The sequence below is a fragment of the Miniopterus schreibersii genome (assembly GCF_964146895.1).
Source record: "Miniopterus schreibersii genome assembly, chromosome: 17".
Taxonomy (NCBI): Eukaryota; Metazoa; Chordata; class Mammalia; order Chiroptera; family Miniopteridae; genus Miniopterus; species Miniopterus schreibersii.
In genome coordinates, this window is record NC_138117.1 from 25,164,985 (window position 1) to 25,186,814 (window position 21,830).

General features: G+C 39.2%; 1 protein-coding gene across 9 annotated transcripts in view; it reads left to right on the forward strand.

Moving 5' to 3' along the window:
- Nucleotides 1-4,234: 4,234 nt before the first annotated feature.
- Nucleotides 4,235-21,830, forward strand: part of LOC308547006 (uncharacterized protein C8orf34) — a gene marked incomplete at its 3' end in the record, with an annotated part of 238,655 nt that continues 221,059 nt past the window's right edge. For 7 of the 9 annotated variants that reach the window (XM_081116582.1, XM_081116586.1, XM_081116583.1 and 4 more), the window contains exon 1: nt 9,694-9,843. In XM_081116582.1, the coding sequence (XP_080972708.1) occupies nt 9,775-9,843 (69 nt within the window). In that variant the 5' untranslated portion in view covers nt 9,694-9,774. Of the gene's footprint in view, nt 4,300-9,501; nt 9,844-21,830 lie in introns of those variants that run through there. The other 2 variants (XM_081116587.1, XM_081116588.1) reach the window with 2 other exon arrangements.

Genomic DNA, 21,830 nt, shown 5'->3' on the forward strand with positions numbered 1-21,830 from the left:
TGGCTACATCACATCAGTGGAAGCATACAATGTGTGGTATTTTGTGGTTTCTTTCATTTAGCTATAACGTATCAGTACTATTTATATTCCTTTTTATTACCAAATCATATTAAATGGACATGCCACATGCTATTAGTTTTCCATCAAGTAATGGATATTTTGATACTTGGATCATTTCCCCTTTTTGGCTTTTATGAGTATTGCTGCTATAAACATTCATGTATACATTTTTGTGTGCTCGTGTGTTTTCACTTTTCTTGAGTATGTACTTAGTAATGGAATTGCTGGGTAATATTATAACTTGATATTTAACCCTATGAAGAACTGCCAGACTTTTTCAAATTGGCTGCACCCTTTTACTTACACACCAGCAGTGTATGACGGTTCCAATTTTTACACATCTTTGCCAACACTTATTACCTATGTGTGTGTTTTTGTTGTTTGTTTGCTTTTATAGTATAGCTATTCTAGTGGGTATAAGTGGTATCTCATTGTGGTTTAAATTAAAATTTTTTTTTTATTAAAAAATATTTTCAGTTATAGTTTACCTTTAATATTATTTTGTAGTAGTTTCAGATATACAGCATAGTGGTTAGATAATAATATACTTTACAAAGTGTTCCCCACAATATTTCCAGTATCTACCTGGCACTATGCAGTTTTTACAATATTATTGACTGTGTTCCCTATGCTGTACTTTACATCCTGGTGACTACTTTGTAACTACCGATTTGTACTTCTTAATCCCCTCACCTCTTTCATCCAATCCCTTAACTTCCTACCCCTCTAGCTCCCACCAGTCTGCTTTCTGTGTCTGTTTCAATTTTGATTGATCGTATATTTTGTTCTTTAGGTTGCACATATATGTGAAATCATATGATATTTGTCTTTCTCTAACTGACTTATTCCATTTAGCATAATACCTTCTAGGTCCATTCATGCTGTCACAAATGGTAAGATTTTACTATTTTTTTATGACTGAGTAATATTCTATTGTGTGTGTGTATATATATATATATATATATATATATACACACCACAGCTTTTATTCCACGTGTCTATTGATGGGCACTTCAGTTGCTTCCATATCTTGGCTATTATAAATAATGCTGCAATGAACATTGGGGTGCATGTAGACTTTCAAATTAGCGGTAAAAATATATACACCCAGGAGTGGAATCACTGGGTTATAAGGCAGTTCTATTTTTAATTTTTTTTTCTGAGGACCCTCTATACTGTTTTCCAAAGTGGCTGCACCAATCTGCATTCCCATCAATAGTGTACAAGGTTCCCTTTCCCCCACATCCTTGCCAGAGTTTTTTGTTTTAGACTTATCCATGATAGCCATTCTAGCAGGTGTGAGATGATGTTTAATTGTGATTTTAATTTGCATTTCTCTGATAATTAGTGATGTTGAGCATCTTTTCATATGTCTATTGGCCTCGTGTATGTCCTCCTTGGTGAAGTGTCTATTCAGGTGCTTTGCCCATTTTTTAATTGGGTAGTTTGATTTTTGGTGTTGAGCAGTATGAGTTCTATATAAATTTTGGATATTAACCCCTTATGAGGTGTATGTATCATTGGAGACATGCTTGGATTTGAATTTTGGCTATATCACCAACTAGTATGGTATGTTACTGAACAGCTACTGGCCTTGGTTTCCTCATCTGTGAAATGCAGAGTGATAATGGTGGGTGATTGTGGGCACACTGTTGTCAGTAAGTTGCTGGCCTATAATTCAATCTCAGGTTTGACACCAAAGCCAGTTTAACTATCTTTGAGAAAATTACACTCTAAAGGAGACAAAAATGTCAAAGGACAGCTCTCGCCTATGTGGATCAGTTGGTTGGTGCCTCACTCATACACTAAAAGGTCACAGGTCCAATTCCCAGTCAGGGCACATACTCAGGTTGTGGGTTTGATGCCCCAGGTCAGGGTGTGTATGGGAGGCAACCGATGGATGTATATCAATGCTTCTCTCTCTCCCTATCCCTTCCCTGCTCTCTCTCAAATCAATTAAAAAAACATATTCTAAAACACCACCCTATTAAAAACAAACAAATAAAATGTCAAAGGACACTTAAATGTGTAGATAGCAACTCAAATACTGAACAAATACAAAGAGAGCGGATAGAACAGATATTAGAATAACTCAGTTTTGCACATTTGATTTTATAAAGTACCAGTCTGTTACTACCTATTAATTTTTTATTGGAAGAAAATTATTTTAAAATTAAATATCAGTGAAATATAGAAGGTTGACCATATTTCCTTGTTTCCTGCTTACATTTTAAAATATTCTTACTGTCATTGCTACATTAAGACAACTTTTTGATATAATGCCATTTTTTTAATGAAATGAAAATGAGAAAAATGGTTTTCTTTTGATAATGGTTTTGGCAAAGCAGAGTAATCAGGAATACTGAGTACAGAAGAATCATCCTAACATGTAGAAAATCTTGGGTTCAGTGACAATGACTTTATATTAAAATATGCATAGGGATATGACTGTCAAGATCAGCATTTATAGACAAAGGGATCTTACAATACATTTTAGAAAAGTGATGTAGCAGAAAACATCTGTCATCAATCCTAGTCCATTGGTTTTCACTGACCACTGACAACTGCATACTCATGTTTCAGGCTCAGGCTACAAGATGGGTAACCCTCTTTTTTAAAAAAGAAAAGAAAAGAAAAGAAAAAAGTAAGAGAGAAAGAAAAGTGGCAAATTGGAGAGGGTAGACTCAAGAAACACATAAAGACAAATCAATGCTGTTGTCTCATTGAAACAGTGTCTAAATACTTTATAAATACTTAGAAGAGTCTACTGAACAAAACCTATTAGACTTTATCATGCAAATGAAAACAAGAATTTAAACATAAGTGATTGAGAACTGGTTATTGGATATGCTTCACAGTTACCTAATGAATCACCAGCATTTTATTCATTTAGTCTTTCTTTAATTCTTTTATTCTACCATGTACCCACCTGTTCATTCATTCATTCATTCATTCATTCAATTTTTGGTTTCCATATCTTCCCAGGCAAAGTTAGCAAGTTTAGCTGCTATTACTCATGACCTCATCATAAATCTTTTGTGGCAGATATATAAGTCAGTGTGACTTCTTGACACATGTGGAAGCTTAGTATATGCTTAGACATCATGAAATTCTCTGTCCCCAAGGATCAAAACCACTTGAGGGAGGGATGATGGGTATTATCAATTGGGAATGGACCAACATTTGACTTAGGAAGGAGAGAATTTGCTAAATACTTGGGGTGCTATAGTATTCAGTGTTTTTGCAGAGAATAATCATCTTTTTTTTCTTTTAAAAAAATTTAAATTCCCTCTAGGGCAGTGGAGGTTCCACTCATTCTTCTAAGCTGTACATTTAACCTTTAGTGGGGGCTTATTGTGAGGGGCTGCATTGTGACTGAGCATTAGCTGGCATTGACAGTGATGCACGTTCAAGAACAGGTCCCACGTTACTTACTCCTTGGTAGCTGGACTGGAGCAGTAGCATGACCTGTCCGAGGCAGAGTGCCTGGAGCCCCACAGTGCACCCCAAGTAGAATTGTTTTTCCTTGCCAAGTCATCTTTTGTTTGCTCAGTCCCTCTTATTTTCTCCTTCCTTTCAATAAGTCCAGTATCACATTACAGTATTTTGTGACATTTTTCATCATCTAAGTTATTTTTCTTCTTAACAAAGACTCTCACTTTATTGGGATGAAAAATTAAGACAGTATTATTTTGGAAATTATAAGCAAAAAGTATGTCAGGCTTACCAATTTATTGATAACATCAAAGGTATCTACACAGTTTGACATCTGTAGATTTCCCTTAAGTGATTCATGATGTAATGCAAATAAACATGGTAGGAAGCTATTGACATAAAGTCTTTTAGATGATTATTGTTTATAAACATCCCACATATTAAAAATTAAATATTGAAACCTAATATTTAAATGTGGAAATTAAAGAGACGTGCCACTTGAGAAGGCAGCATCATTTGGGTTCATCTCAGTTTCAAGGAATTGATAGAGATGGTGGTGATAATTATTATGGTGTGATGACAATAATAGCACTACTAATAAAATATTAGCATTACCCTTTATTGAATATTTATTGTGTCCCTGGCCCTGTATTGAGTGCTTCCTGCACTCTCATGTAACCCTCATATTAAACTTAGGAACTAAGTGCTATTTGTCTTCACGTTACAGATGAGGACAGGATAAAGTTTGCGAAGATCGCCAGCTAGTTGCAAAGCCTAGACTCTGTCCTGGGCTAGAACTCCAAGGTCAGTGTTCTCAATAACTGTACTTGGTAGGCTCCCAAATAATGCGTCCATCCCTTTTAGCTGGACTGGAATCATTACCTAAGACTAAACAAGAAAACACTTTCTAAGTTTTCCTTAGGAGCTATTAAAAAGAGAGAATCAAATTCAGGGGAGACTTAATGGCCCTTCATGTTTCCTAACACAGGTAGGAGCCCTCATGTTAATCACACATCTAACAGTATGTTAGAATTGTCAGTATCTTTGTAACTGAAAAACACTCTAATATGTGAAATGATAACAAACATTCTTGCATTAGAGTTAAAATATGCCCAGGTATCTCTTGAATTGTTTCCTGAAACATATACTTTAAAGTTACCATATATAGACTATCCTACCACGTAAGAGTTTAATGTGGCTTAAATCCTAATCATCATTCATTTTCTGACAATTCAGAATGAAATAAAATGACATTAGGGAAGTTGTTCACTCAAAACTATTCCACATTTCCACTTTTATCTTTTCCAGATCCCCTTTATTTCTGTCTCGGATGCAGCTTCTCCACCTTACGGCTTAAAAATCAAAATCCTGATGATACCTTGAGTTCTTTGGGAAGATATTTTTCCCTGTTTGTTACAAAGGGGCAAGGTGAAAGAGATACAGGGAGGGGACAAGTATGCTTCAGGCTAGTAGCCTAATTCCAGGAGCCTGTATAGAACTTCTCTGCTCTCTGATTTCAATATTTAATTAATTTCAAGGGATTACATTGTTAATACTTCCTAATTAGGTCAACTGGCCTTCACCACTGTTCTCTTGTCTCTCATCAAAATTCATTTGTGTAAGGAGCTGTGCAAGGTGTCTTACAAATGAAGTTAGACAAGGGCTATCGTACGTCCTATAAACTGGATTCTGTATATTTGTAAATTATGCTGACAGGCAATCCTATAACACAATGAAGTCAAAACAGTCTCAGAGAAAATGGCCTTTACATGCTGTACTTAAGCCCTCCCCATGCCCCCCCAAAAGGGAAAGGATCATAAAGATACCATGTAATGCATGGGAATGGTTAAATTCAATCAAAGACAATGGTTACTTTTCAGATTATCTTAAGGGGACTAAACGAAATAAATTCTTAAAATGTACAGCAATAGGATATTAATAAAATTAAAGATATGTTTATGAAGAACCCACTGTATGAAAATATGCTGTTACATACTGTAAAGTATAAGAAAATCATTAAGATACAGTTCATGATTTTAGTGAGTTTGCAATTTAAAAGAGAGACCAAAATACGCATGTAATTAATTAAATGGAACAAAATAGAACATAACAGAACATAAATACCATCTGTCAGATGCAAAATTTTGCCTGAAAGAACATAGCTGGATTGAATTGATCTACTAAAATGTAATTAATTCATCCAACTGCAATTTATTGAGTGCCTACTGTGTGCCAGCATGAGACAGCCCTTCCCACTAAGGGAAAATGATATTTGCAAACTAAATTCTTGACTAATTTTCAGGATACAGGATAGAAGATTGAAATAGCTTCAGCTTTGGAGTTAGAGAAACCTGAATAAAACCCGGCCTTATCAATTATTCATTGGGTGGCTTGGGAAAATAATTTATAATCTCTTAGCTTTGCTGTAGAAATCAGAGGATCATCTTTGATTCCCTCTTCCAACTTCATTCCACAAATAGTTAATCAACATATTAGTCTTCAGATATTTCTTGAATACATAGCATTCTCTCTATCCACACTTCCAGTTCTAAGGCTGGCCCTCATGATTTGTTTATGGATTCTGTGACCCAAATTGGTTTTGCCATCCCCATATCATTCTTCAATTTGTCATAAATGTAATCAAAACAACCTTCTTTTACCTGACTATGTATAACACTCCTCTGCCCAAAACTATTTAGTCACTTCTCATTCCCCAGAATATGCAAGTCTAAACTTCTTAAGAAGGAAACAAAACTTAAGCAGCAAAAAGACTCAGATCATGGTGGCTCAAAAATTAAAAATGATCCAGAATATTTTTAACAAGGACATATAGGACCTGACTGCCTCCCATGTACCTGTTTTTTTGAGTACTAATAATTCAACCTTGAATGACATCTAATGGTCTTGCCCTGTCCCCAGTGGTCTACTCTGTTCAGCAAGACAAATGCTGACCCTGAGACTTCCTAGGAATGAGCCTTCCTAGCACCCTGGGACACTGTTATCCAACCAAAAGGTTGGTCACCAATGCATCCTTTGGATTGATTTATGACCAAAAGGGGAATGTGTGGATGAAAAAGGGCCATATGCTAAACCTGACAAGCTCAGGGAAGGCCTGCATGGTGGCCTTGCAAACTCAGAGACCTAAAATAACCACTAAGGATGGTCTGAAATTAAAACTTTTTAAACATAAGCAGTTTATGGTTGGTAGCCATGTTCTGAGGCAATATTTTTCCCTAACAAAGGTTAATTTTTAACTAAGACTGTCCATTGTCTTTTGCATCTGAGACAACACACCTGATTAACACAGGCCTTTGCAAAACAAAGTAATTTCCCCCTTTTCAGGGCCTTCAATGCACCAGGGCAGAGACCAGGAATCTTCTCATTGTTATTAATATCTCCTTAACTGTTGACCGTTAGCTATCCTGTACCCACCTATGTAAAAGTATGTATCATTTTACTTTTTATCCAATCCCAGAGGTTTCCCCGCTTTACTTTCTCCCGCCTCCCTAATGTATCACCAATGGATTTCACATAACCCACTTAGGCCTCCCCCTTTGATTGTAATCTATAAAGCAACACGCAAAACTGCCATTCTCCAGATCATTTTCTCAATCCCTTGAGCTCTTGGCTTCCTGGCAACAGTTTGGCTTAAATAAACTCATAAAAATTCTTCACAGGAAAAAAAAAAAGACCTTTAACGAGATGAACTCTGCCTATATTTTTGACCTCCTATGCCAGTCTTCCTCCATATACACCCTATGTTTCTCTAACCCCCAGTCTGTTTTGTCTCTGTGCATTTGCACGTCATTTTTTATGCCAAAGCCTGAAATATCCTCATCCTTACTCTACCACTCCTGATTGGAAAACTTTAAAATTTTACTCTTTGTTCAACACGTTGCTCAAACATCATCTCCTTTATGAACCATTCCTGGATGATCCCGGCACAGGTAATTTTCCATCTTTAGTATGTGCACAACATGTTTTATATATCTACTATATTAGCGCAGTGCACTATAATGTCGTTATGTGTGTCTGTGCCAATGATCTCAACAAGACTGAACACCAGAGAATAAAGACAGGCCTTTCACCTTTGCATCATCAGTCCTAACGTAATGTCTGCCACGGAGAGGCTGTGCAATAAATATTTAGTGTAGTGATGAAGTCAGGTTTGGGGGTAAATGGAAAGAACCAAGAAATGCTTTGTGGAGGAGTTGGTATTTGAGGTAGGCCTTGAAAAACTTCTAAAATATCTCCTGAATTTTAAAAATGTAATTTTGGGAGATGCAGTGTATTAACATACACGAATGTATATATCCTTATGATTCTCCCTTTAGTAAGTATTTTGCCAGTGAAGCTTTGTCTTTTATATTCAAGGCCCCAGGTGCAGTGCTTTGAGCATGGTGAAGAATCAGTATGTTAATTATCTGATTTTAAAAAGCATCTTGCTAATGCCTCCAAGAGGATGCCAACCCTTGACTTCAGAAAAGGTACCACTCTGATTCTCCAGTACTACATGGTATCAAAAATACTTGACTTTTCACCTGGGTCATAGATGGCTGCACACCATACCTTAGAGCAAAAATGTTTATATTCACTCTGTATATTTAATTTCTCCTGAACATGTTTAAAAAAATATAAGAAGGTACATCTGTGATCCACATGGGAAACACGTAACAACCCTGAGCACCTCACTGCTATTCAATTTAACTCTCCCTGGGCAGATCACTGAATCCGATTGTCAAAGTAATAACTTGGGCATCTTCTGGCTCCAAATCCTATTTCAGGTTATCAGTGATATAGCTATTAGGTATCCTAGTGGATTTCTTATCTGAATTATTTAAGTAGAATTAATGATTCTTTCTGGGATATTCCATTCTTATCTTAACTATTGCATGTTTCCACATAAGTATATAATTTAAAATACAGATGAAAAAACACTGACACCAATAAAGAAATTATGAATTACAGAAATCCAGAAGACAGGGAAGAAAGATAAATGTATACTGTGGCAGTCCGCTTCAAGGACAATTATTCCCTTCATTCTAAACCTTCATATTTATTAATATAAATCTTTTTATTTTGGTAGCATGTCATGGTTAGGGGCCAGGCATATCATCATTGGAAGCCTCAAAAGTTTTTTTTGTTTGGTTTTTTTTTTTTCCCCACAAGAAAGAGAGCTCCTGGAAGAAGCCTCTGTGTCTGTAGAGCTTCAACTTGAAAATCACTCCTTGATAAGGACGGTATTGGCTAAATTTGGGGAGGTCCTATAGTATCTAGAGGAACATCGTTAAGTGGAATAGGGTGGCATCTGAGATGTCGCTATATAATTAGACGGAGACATAATTATATGTGGATTCGGAAGGCAAACGTGGAAGGGAGGGCTGGCTTGCTTTTCTCTCTTCTTTCTGTCAAAAGCTGAAGAGTTGCTGCCAACCCTTGGGAATTTTCTGCTGGGTTCTCAGCCTGCAGTCCCTGCTGACTTGCTCCAAGTCAACCCAGATTTTCTTAAGAAAGGCAACCTCATTTTCGTGGCGAACCGTCCGACCCACGCACCTTTCCTCAGCTCCGCCCGCTGGGGCCCTGAACCAGTGTAGGGAGAGCGGGAGGTGGCGAGGGGGGGGCTCCCCCGGGGGAGCGGGGACGACCCCCTACGAACTGTATTTGCAGCTGCCAAAGAGTAGCCAACAAGCACCAGATTTATATGCACTTGGAAAGAAGCCCCTTCACCATTGGCTTTCTGAGCGGCGCTGTCGCTAGGGAGCGGCGGCGGGGCGAGCGCGGGCTGGGCGAAGCCGGGCGGCTGGCGGCTGCAACCTGGAGAGGGGCGCACGCGTCCGGCACGGCCACGCACGCTCCCGGCGGGCTCCCGCCCCGCAGCCCGGCCGGGCCGAGGGCGCCCCCCAGGTGCCGCTTGGGGCAGAGCAGCAGCTCCCCGCCCGCCTCCAGCCCCAGGTCCCCGCTGCTGCCCCCCAGAGTAGAAAGGCTCCGCTGCTCCCATTCCCGGGCGCCCGCGCCGCCGGCGGGGCGGCGCAGCAGGGGCGCGGGAGCGCGGGGAAGGAGTTCCCCCCTCGCCTCCGAGTTGTCTGAGTTGGCGGCGCCGGCGCCCTGCTGGGCTTCCGGCTGTGGGCGCCCCACGCGCTCGCCCTCGGTCCCGGGGGACCCGCCGCGCCGGCGGAGCCAGGCTCGCGAGCGCCCGTCCCGGCCCCGGTCCGGCGAGCAGGCGGGTGCCCCCGGCGGAGGCGCCTTCCGCCCGCCCCCCGCGCGGCCGCGGCTGTCTCCATGGCGTCGTATCAGCAGTCCCGGATCCAGGCTTACCTGGAGAAGAACAAGATCGGCCCCCTGTTTGAGGTAAGGCGCGGTGGAGGAAGGGGTGCCCAGATCAAAGCAGAGCACCCTGGGGGTGTGTGTGTGGGGGGATGGAGAACCTGCGCGCAGGAGGGGCGCCCCTGTGGCTCCGGGTCACCGGTGCTGCTCTCTCGGGGCCAGGGGTCCTGGAACGCGGCCGGGCGGGCACTTGCCTGGTTACCTGGGCGCAGACAGGTGAGCTCGGCGGGGCCCGGCCTCAGCCTGGCAGGGGAAGTTTGAGCCGCCCGGCTGTCCGGCACCTCGGAGCCACACGCCCAGGACCCCGACATACTGAGACGGGTGGGACACACATACACACACTCCCCCCCCCCCCCCCGAATTCACATTGGATTTTTTGTAATGTGGGCAGTAGTAGAACCCGAAAAGGCGGAGGGGTGCTCAGCAGTGGGAGGAGCGCGGTTAACCGGGAGGGAGCGGACCCGGCCAGGCGCGGGCTTCGGTGGGCGCGGGCGCGTTGGCTGCAATTGCTGAACGGAGGCGCCCGCCGACGCCGGCGTCCGGAGCGCGGAGAGCCCTTGGCGCCGCGGACCCACCTGGCCGGGGGGACGGGGCGGGGAGAGGTTCGGGGACCGCACACGCGCCTCCATGGGAAGGAGGCGTAGCTCTGTGCCGGGCTCCCTCGCCGGAGAAAAATGACAAAAATACAGTAGGAGAAAGGGAGAGCGGGAGGACCCGAGAGAATGAGAATGGGACACAGAAGCCCGGCGCGGGCCAAGTGTCCCAGCGGTTGCCAGGGCCCTGGGCAGATGCCCAGGCAGGTGGGAGGGGCGCCCACCGTCCCTCCTCCTCCCGGGCTAACCGCCCAGGTGGGCACCCGCGGGCAGCGAGGGGGTGGGGGGGGGGTGGGAGGGTCCTGATGCTCTCCCTAGCCCTCCTCCCAAAAAGCTGTTGTGGCCATTCTTGGGGGTTCCCTGCCCTGGCCTCTGAATGAGGCTGATGCGTAGCAGGGGCCAGAGATACCAAGAATGGAGAAGCTTCTCTAGGACCAGAGAGGGTGAGAACAGCCTAGAAAACAATAATGCGAACTAAAGCCCCAACACAAAAAGGGAGGGAGACCCGGGCGTGAGATCAGATAGGTCCTTTCTCTGGGGAACACGGGTTTGAAATAACCGAGACTGCATGATATCTTTAGTTTTCCTGCCCATCCTTAAGGGTGTACTGGCTTGAAAGACTGACGGTAGTTTCTACAGACACTCACTGTTGTGGAGTCAGAACTCCCTACATTGTATGCCTTGATTTTTGTTTCTGCTAAAAGTGTTAGCAAAGGAAGTCCACATCCAAAAGCAAAGTAGAATTGCTGGAGCTACAAGATTTCTTTTCTTTACCTTTAGGGAAATAATTGGAGACTATAGGCAATGCCTTATGTATATGTTTAAAAAGCAGAAGCATAATAACCCTTTGTGACACAGGGTATTAATTGCATCAAAAGAAACATAAAACCAAATACATTTAGTGTTTCTACTCTCATAGAATATACAGTACAATTTACCAGGGAGGATGAGTGGATTGTTTTTAATAGATACTGTTCTCATTTAACATATTTTAAAATTCCAGAAAGTCTCTCCAAGTGATAACAGAGTTTGAAATGTGAAGTGTATGTAAACTTTCTGCATAATTAGAAAATAAATCCAACTTGATATTTATCAAGTCCTCATTTTTTTTTTTTTTTTTTTTAAATACCAGCTAGTTCTGCACTGATGAATTTTAAGTGATGTCAAAATTTTCTCAGAAAATCATTAGACCTCCTCACTGAAAAATGACAAAATTATATGCTTTGTGGACAGGGACAACAGGGTGGTAATTGGGGGTAGGTGGAGGAGGATATGGGGGGATAAATGGTGATGGACAGAGACTTGGCTTGGGGTGATGAACACACAAACAGTGTACAGAAGAGGTGTTGTGCAATTGTGCACCTGAAACCTGTATAATTTTGTTAACCAGTGTCACCCAATACATTTAATAAAAAGGAAAAAATATATGCTTTGAATTTTAATGATTTCATTGATGATATATTACATACATCCCACATGCAGTGATGAGTAGTTTATTTTTAAGGATGGATGTGCACTTTAAATAATTGAAGGGAGAAAGTGAGTAAGCTCTCTTTTACGAAAAGCAGGTCCTTATACAAAAATTTTGATCTTTATAGAGCTTAGTTTTGAGAGTAGAATTACACATACTTCACAAAATTGGACAATCTCATCAGCTCGTGGTTGCCTGTCTCTTCTCACGCTAGAAAACCAGTGACACTGGTGTAACACGGGTATTGTTGACCTAATGTTCTCCTCAACCATCCTAGTGCTTTGGTGAATGGTTCTCATAAGAATTGCTCAGGAAACCAGAGGATAAGCCAGGAATCCAAATTTAGTAAGAAGAGGCATAAATGATTATTACATATTTAATTCCTGGACCACATTGAAAGAAACAGTGGCAGAGGCTAAAATCTCCTTTTATCAATCACACATTGAAGTGGTCAGGTGTCTCTAAGTTTTATTATCTGTGCTTTGTTATGATTTTTTATGTGTGTGCTGAGGTACTGCAGTTGGTGACATGGTTTTACTTTAGTTTTGAAAATATACAAGACCTGACATTATATCCCCTCTTACAGATGTTGTAAATTAGGAATGTTTTTTGAAAACATTTTGGAGGGAGTGACTTTAAAGAGAGCACGTGAGTGTTATTTAAAACAATAGCAAAGGTAACATAAAGTATTATTGTGAATACTTGTATACTGTTTTTCCACCTGCACATCTTATATACTTAGTTGTTATTTAGTTTATTTCTTACTTGATTTGTTTATTTCTAACATTTTATCATTTGAGAAGCTTATTGCTGCACACAATATGGCATTTCAAAAACTACTTTAAATTAAAATGAATCTTGTTTTTAGATGATTTAGTAGTATAAATTTATACTACCTTTAAATGCGATTGAAGATGTTTTGAAGCATTATAAAACCATGCCTAGAAATCATTGCACTAGAGTATTCTTGGGTAATAATGTGTGTGTGTGTGTGTGTATACACACACACACACACACACATAAATATATATATATATATATTTATTTATTTATTTATTTATTTCAGAAATGGCAATTGTAAAGAACTATTTATTCTTTTTAAAAAATCTTTATTGTTGAAAGTATTACAGATGTCCTCCCTGTTTTCTCCCCACTGCTCACCTCCACCAGGTTCCCACCTTGCCCCAGGCCTTCACCACCCTGTTGTCTGTTTCCATGGGCTATGCATATATGCAAATCAGTTCTTTAGTTAATCTCTTCCAGCCCTCCTTCCCTCTTCCCTCTGAGTTTTGTCAGTCTGTTCTGTTTCCATATCTCTGGTTTATTTTTCTTTTTTAATTTTTTGAAGCTTATTTATTTTTTTAATGTTTCTTTATCTCTATTGTTGAGACCATTACAGGTGTCCCCCTTTTAACCCTACTGATCCCCTCCACCCCACATCCATCCCACCCCTAGGCCCTCCCCACACCAATGTCCCTGTCCATGGGCCATGCCCATAAACATACAAGTTCCCTGATTAATCTCTCCCCACCCACACACCCCCACACACCTTCCCTCTGAGATCCCTCAGTGTGTTGCAAGCTTCTGTGTTACTGGATCCACTTTGTTCATCAGTTTATTTTGTTTATTATATTGCACACATAAGTAAGATCATTTGGTACTTGTCCTTCTCTGATTGGCTCATTTCACTTAGCATAATACTCTCTAGCTTCCTCCATGCTGTGCCAAAGGCCAAAAAGTCCTTCCTCTTCACAGCCGCATAGTACTCCATGGTGTAAATGTGCCACAGCTTTTTTATCCATTCATCTACTGATGGGCACTTGGGCTGTTTCCAAATCTTAGCTATTGTGAATTGTGCTGCTATGAACATAGGGGTGCATAAGTTCTTTGCGATTGGTGTTTGGGGTTCCTGAGGATATATTCCCAGAAGTGGGATCACTGGGTCAAATGGCAGGTCAATTTTTAATCTTTTGAGGAAACTCCATGCTGTTTTCCGTAGTGGCTGCCCCAGTCTGCATTCCCACCAGCAGTGCACCAGGGTGCCCTTTTCTCCACACCCTCACCAACACTTGTAGTTCCTTGACTTGTTGATGGTAGATATTCTGACAGGTGTGAAGTGCTACCTCATAGACACGTCTCCAAATAGGACATACAAATGGCTAAGAGACATATGAAAAAATGCTCAGCGTGGCTAATCATCAGAGAGATGCAAATTAGAACCACAATGAGGTATCACTTCACACCTGTATCAGGTAGGCACCTGGCAGGATCTGGAGGTTTGTTACATATGAGGTAGGGGAGTGTTGAGAAAATAGGTAAATGTATTGAAAATGACACAAGCCAGCTCCCTCACTGACGGAGATGGGATCACAGATGCCAAAAGGAAAAAAGGCGAATGGACCTTGTGGTGTTAGAATGAAACTGGAGGTTTTAACGTGATCTCATGACATTTAATGATAGAAATAGATGATGCAATAGAAATAGGTATAGATTTGTGTGTATTAACATATACATAAATGTATACATTTATTTCCTTACTCTGCCTTACTGCGAAGGCCTGAAAATAGCATCACCCAGTAGCAGTGACCAGATTTGGGATTATAAATACCATTTTCTGTCAAGTGGAACCAGGTATCCTTGGAGAAATGGTTGATGCCAGCTTTGGCGCCGGGAAAGTACAAGATGAACCTGGAGAATCTTATGCCAGAAAGTAAGAAAGTGGCCAAAGAAAAATAGGTACATGTCAAAAGAACATAGAAGGCGGCTTAAAGAAGCTCTTATTAACTAAGCCTGGGACAATGTAAGAATCCAAATAAAAAAATGATAGCAACAAATTGTCTTACTGTATAAAATAGGAATAATTTATTGCACAGAGATAATAATGAGCTACATGGATATATTCAATTTATAGGGAGAGGACAAAGCTTTATCATATAGTAGAATGCCAGTTAATAAAAATAGAAGGGATGGTGGAATAAGAAAATCACTGCTTGGCAACCTTTTTCTTAATAATTCAGGCTAGAAACATTGATCGATGCTAGAACAAATGGTTGAAAAGTGGATGAGGAATGAGATGTTACATCATCTCTAATATCTTTTCACAGAATAGTTTTAATTATAAAGGGAAAAAGTAACTTTATAGTGAAGAGACCTGGCAGATACTACTTTCCTTAAATAATAGGACAAACCAATACCCTGTCCTGTCTTATTTTTAATAATAGCCAACCTTATAGGTGTGTGTGACATCTCATTATGGTTTTATTTTACATATCTCTGATGCCTGATGTTGCTGACCATTTTTTTCATGTGGTTATTTGCCTTCCATATATCTTTGGTGAAGTGTCTACTCAAATATTTTGCCCATTTTTTAATTGGGTTGTTTGTATTTTTGTTTTTGAGTTTTAAGGGTTCTTTATAAATCCTAGATACTTTGCCTGTACCTCCCACCCCTGGCAACAATGAGGTATTTCTCTCCCTCCCCATTGGGTCATGTCTGAATGAGGCCTAAAGAAGAGGCAGGACTTTCACTATCACCTAGTGGCAAAAGCCATTCCTGCCATGATATCTATGCCAAGATTCATGAAAATAAAACTTCTGAAAAAAAGACAAGAAATATCTTGAAAGCAGCCATGGAAATGCAACTCTATACCTATAGAGCAGGGGTGGGGAATGGCCGGCCCACAGGCCATGTATATATATGGCCCCAGAAATCATTTGGTCTGGCCCTGACCAGGTAACTGCAGGTGGGACTCAAAATTCAATAAGTCTAGGAGCTTTTTTCACAGCTAATTTTTTAAGTTGATAATTTTGTACGGCTCCTGAATGATGTTATAAATATCCAAATGGCCCTTGGCAGATAAAAGGTTCCCCACCCCTGCTATAGAGAAAAAAAATTTCAAATGATAGCAAATTTCTCAATAAACCCATGGAGGTCAGATAGAATTGGCACAATATTTTTCCAGTGCTGAAAAGACAACAACCCAGAATTCTATATTCAGAGAAAATATCTTTCAGAAATGGAGGGGAAATCAAGAGAACTTGTTGTCAGCAGGCCTACTTTAAAGGTATGCTAAAGAAAGTTCTCTAAACTTAAAGAAATGATAAAAGAAGGAACTTTAGAATATTAGGAAGGAAGAACATGGAAAGAGCAAATCTACAGAGTAAATATGAAACATTTTTCCTCTTGAGTTTTCTAAATTATGTTTTGTTGAAGTGAAAATGTCTGGTGTAGTTTTAAATGGTGTAGTTTTAAATATTTAAGACAGTTATAAGCAGGGAAGAAGAGTAAAGGGCACAAAGATGGTCAGGTTTTATATACTCCACTTGAACTGGTAAAATGATGACATCTGTAGATGAATTGTGTACGTATAATGTAATACCTAGAGCATCCACTAAAATACACACACACACACACACACACACACGCGAGATGCCCTCAAAAACTGTAGATAAATCAAAATGGAATTCTAAAAATTGTTCAAGTAATGCACAGGAATAGGAAAAAGAAAACAAAAACACAGAGAACAAATAAAACAAGAAATAATATGACAGACTTTAGCCTAAATATATCAATAATTACATTAAATGCAGATGGTCTAAATATACCAATTAAAAGACTGAGATAGAGTGGATTAAAAACCATGATGCAACTCTGCTGTCTCTAAAAATCTCACTTCTAATACAAAGATATAAGCAAGCTAAAAGTGAAACAATGGAAAAAATATTATGCAAACATCAAAAGAAAGCAGGAGTGACTATGTTAATGTCAAATAAAGTAGACTTGAAAGGATAGAAAATTACCAGGGACAGAAATTGTCATTGTATAACAATGGAAAGGTCAATCCACCAAGAAAAACAGCAATCCTAACTGTGTTTGCACTGAACAGCAGAGCTGCAAAATCTGTGAGGCAGAAACTAATAGAACTAAAAAGAGAAACAGGCAAATCTACAACTACAGTTGGAGACTTCGGACCCCTCTTTGACAACTAATAGTACAACTAGACAGAAAATCAGAATGCTATAGAACTCAACAGCACATCAGCCAAGACAACCAAGTCAACATTTGTAGAGCATTCCATGTAACAGCAGTAGGATACACATTCTTTTTAAGTGGGGAAATGTATACAAAGATAGACCATTCCCTGAGCCACAAAACAGACCTCAGTTGAAACCATACAAGGTGTTTTCTCCATCACAGTGGAATAAAACCAGAAATCAATAACAAACAGGAAAATTTCCAAAACACTGGGAAAATATACAGCACACTTCTAAGTAATCTACTGGTCAAAGGAGAAATCTCAGGGAAATTTTGAAAGTGCATCAAACAACAAAATGGAAGATGTAACATATCAAAATACTTGGGTACAGCTCAAGCAGTACCGAGAAGGAATTTACAGCACTAAGATGCATATGTTAAAAAGAGTGGACTGATGTGACTGGTCTGAATAGGGGCCCTGCTTTCTATGCCTTTCCTCTGTGCCCTCCCTAGAGTGAAAGATGTGTTAGTATAGTAATCTGCTGACAGTAGGTATATATTTATGTATTATATCATGTCTTGTATCTAAAGGTAGATCTGAAGCTCCTGAAGGTTATAAAGCTCAGTAGATATCTGTTGTATTGAACAAAACATTGACTTGTATATGTTTTTTCCTTCTATGGAAAAAAAAAATCCCTGCATTAAAGACAGAACCAGCTAGCAAATAGCATCTTAATATTTATTTCTTTAGAGCCTAGAGCAAAACATCCCCTATCCCATTAATTAGCCTTTATGTATAGTGAATAACTTTTAATTATGTACTTAAGTGAATTAACCTAATTTAATTCACTTTCAGCCATATTTTTTTCTTTTTAATATCCTCTTTTTGGAGAGGGCTTGATAAATGAATTCACACGACTGTGCAAGGCTTCATGCCTAACTCCCCCAAGGGCATTTGCATTTAATAGAGAGGAAGGGGCATGACACAGTTATATGGGGTGGGGCTGGTGGCCTTTGGTGATAACTCCGACTTGCTGGTCTCTTACTGTCTGCTTGACCTTGAGCAAGTTACTTGATCCCTGTGAACATCTGTGTCTTCTTCTGTATAGTAATGCCTAAGGGGTATTTTATGAGGAATACGTGAGATGAAACAGTCTAAAGACCCCAGTTCAGCGCCTGCCACTTGGTGAGCACCCTGTCAGTTTTGGCTGCCATCACATTACATGCTACTATTATTTCTCTTTTCCACTGATATTAATAACCCAGTGACAGACCGTGTTGAGAGATGCTTTTGAAGATTAGGACAAACTCAGAGTGTGCATCTACTTTTTCTGGTCATAGCTTTGGTGTCTTTGAAAACACATTGCGGAGAAGGTAGAAATGTGACCAGCACTTAGCAGAGTAAAGTGTGTATGCAGGCTGTGTGTGTGTGTGTGTGTGTGTGTGTGTGTGTGTGTTCATTGGTGGAGGCAGGGGAGGCCTTGCTTGTTGCTGTATCTCAACACTGACAATATACTTTGGCAAAATTTGGAAATATTATATGAAATTAATAAACAACCCAGAATCTTTTATTGTTTCAGACACACTCCTCACTCCCCATCACTCTCTGTAATAGGATTTTGGTTTATTTTTCACATCCCTATTGTTATTTGATATTATTTCATTGGATTTTGTAAAAATCCAATTCAGTCTATGTTTTCTTCCTTCCACTAGAATATAACTTCTTAAAGGCAGATATGTGGTCAGTTTTAACTGCTTGTATCTTTGTGCATAGGACATGTCTGGCACATAGTAGGTAGTCTACTAAATAGTTGTCCATACATATATGAATGAAAAACAGTCAGGACCAGCCTGTCACATCTGAAAAGTATGGTTTGTGTAGAAATGATCATTTGCACTGGGAGTCTGGGAATATCCTCAGCAGTTTATGGGAGATTTCACCTTGAAAATTCATTATGACTTTATCATCTTTTCATACTAGATAGTAAATTATTTGGTGCATAATGTTTGCAACTTTATTTCCATTCCTTTGGTATATATTTGTTGAGTACTTACTGTATTACCTACTGAGAAATATAAATGTAAGTAAAACATTTCCTGTCCTCAAAAACTCATGTGTATTTAGAAAAGACTGATACACTTGGGATACTTTCCACTATTCTATTCTCATAATTTTACAAAAGCTACCTTGGTTTTCTGTTTACAAAAGCTACCTTGGTTTTCTGTCCATTTTCATAGTCACCAGTGCATTCCATCATTACAATATTAGAAGTAAGAAACTCGTATTTGCAATTCAGATTTGGAGATTAGTTTTCAAGAAATTTGCCATAGCATCAAGTGTGTAAACTGAATAAAGTCAAGGGCAGATTTGTTAAATAGTTTCTATTGTTGTAGTTTTTGTTCCTGGAAGTTCTTAGCAAAAATCAGACATTAAAACATGAATTATTAAAAATTTCTAAATGCTCTGATTGTTGGGTAGTCTTCTATATGAAACATTCTGATAGTGTTAGGTTGTAAGTTGTTCCTTTAACATAAAAAAGAGGAGGTTGTTTTTGAAGTACAGCCTGGAGCGTAGAGCAGTATATATCTCCTGCTATTTCTTCACTGTTTGATCGTATTCACAGAAATTCATGGTGACAAGCCATGAGTTGAGAATACATTTGGTTTATCTTGTACTTGAAATAGCATATCTATATGTGCGAAGTGAACTTTATTATATAATTTTTATTGTAGCTCTATGTTATTGAAATATTATTTTTAATTTAATGCTCTTTTACAAATTCTCTCTAGAGGACCTGATATTGTTTTGGTTATTTTATTTCTTTATTTTGTATTTTACTTACAAAATATAATAATCACCTTAGCATTATATAAATGGTAGTTAAAACCAGCTACAGTTTATTAAGCACAGAATATTATTTTATTCTGACTAAAAATATTTATTGAGACATTCCCTAGTATCTTTCCTCTTAGTGGCATAGCAAAGGAGTGAAAAAAAACACCGTTAAATTTACATAGAAAACAAATACTCTACTTTGTGGAAGCTCATACAGAGTCCCAGCTTTCACTTACTTTTTTTAACTTTAACCCTCACTTAACATTCTGTTAAGACATTGAAGTCTGTGTACAGTTGGCAACATCCCATTGCTACGACCTGCAGATTGGTAGAGAATCCAAGACAGAGATCAGTGCTACTAGGTTCATCAGTAATTCGGTTTTGAGAAATAATATTTAGGGAAGAATTCATGAGGGTCATATACATAGAGTTCTCAAGTTATTAAAAATGTATTTTGGATAAAGTTAGTTGAACAGTGACTTGGATACCTATTCTGCATGAGGCCGACCCATTGAAAACTTACTTTCGCTGAGTTGTACAGTGGAGTGATTTAAGGAGACTCTACTAAGAATCACTGAAAGAACTAGATGATGAAAACACAGTTTTTTCTCTTCAAGGATGCTGTATTCATTACACCAGGCAGCATCCTCTTACGGGAACTACTGCTTATTTCTATAATGACAAAAATAGTGTATGACTATTTGAAATTGTATAACTAATAGCATTCCCACCCTCCTTTCCCATCCATGCACCCCACCCCCAGGTTTCTGGAAAACTCATAGCCTAGTGATAGGCAGACTGTAGGCCGTTATCATGGGCAGTTACACCCTTATTCTTTCCCCCATGTTGTCTTCACTTGTTTTACTCTATCATTTCCCCTTCACTTTGTATTTATGCCATTTGATCATTTATACTTCAATGGAAAATATCTTAAATTCTTTCTTAAGTAAGAAATATAAACATGTTCTATAAATCATAAAGCCACCTACTCATAGTCCAAATAATTTAGGTACATTATAAGATATATTCAAATGATCTATTTCCTTTTGATACACACTATAGCTGGCTTTCTTTGTAAACATATTTGGCTCCTTCTGGCTTGTTGAGAATTTACTTGCAGGATGATGATTTCTCTCCCAGGATGAGTTTCGTGAGTAGCAGGGAAGAGGCTGCCTAACCCTGCCTGTGTCTCAGGGCCTTTGCATGGTCTGTTTCCCTGCCTGAAAGTTCTCCCAACACCTCACATGGCTGGCTCCTCTTGCCATTCAGATCTCAAGTTAAACTTCTCATCAGACAACTCACTCTCAGCAGCTTCCCAGTGAGCCTCCATCCTGCCGCATTGTTTCATTTCTACCACAGCACTCATCAGTCACTGGCATTTTCTTATCTATTTGCTCAGCATTTGGCTCCTCCCATAATACAACCTCCATGAGGAAAGGGGCTTGGTCACCCTGTGCTTTGAAGTATCTCCATGTCCTTCAGTAGCCCATTTCCTGTAATTGGCTACTCATTTTTATTCCTCTTACTTAACATTTTTCAAAAAGGGCTAAATAAACTTTTCCCTAGATGAGATATTATGGAGCCATTAAAAATATAGAAAAGATGAATTTTATATAATATATACAATATTGTGACAACTGTGTAAGATACACAAAAAGAATGGAAGATAAGAATGGTTTATAGCTTTTAGTTGAGGTACCAGGTTAATGGACTGTTTTTGCTCCCAGAACCCATACAGCTTTCCAAGCTCTGTATTACTGCTATATATTTTTTAGATGATTTGGTCTTCTAGGGGCCGAGCCATTCATTTTTGTGGTTAACCACATTGTTACTTAACTACTTTCTGAGTTATGACTTGTCTCTCTAACTATATTGTTGGCTTTTTCCCCAACATTTCTTCAAGGATCTATCTTGTACTACATACATCATAAGAATTTAACTGAATGCTTGTTGATTGAATAAGTGCATATAAAACAGCATGTTCTACAGAAATACAAAACAATTTTTGCTTTATACTCAAAGTAGGCTAAACCTTTCCTCTATTTCTAAGCCTCACAATGAAAATACACAAAGACTTCAAAGAAGGGTAAAAGATGATCCCTCAAAATAAAAAGAATTAAAGTCTATAGTCAGTTT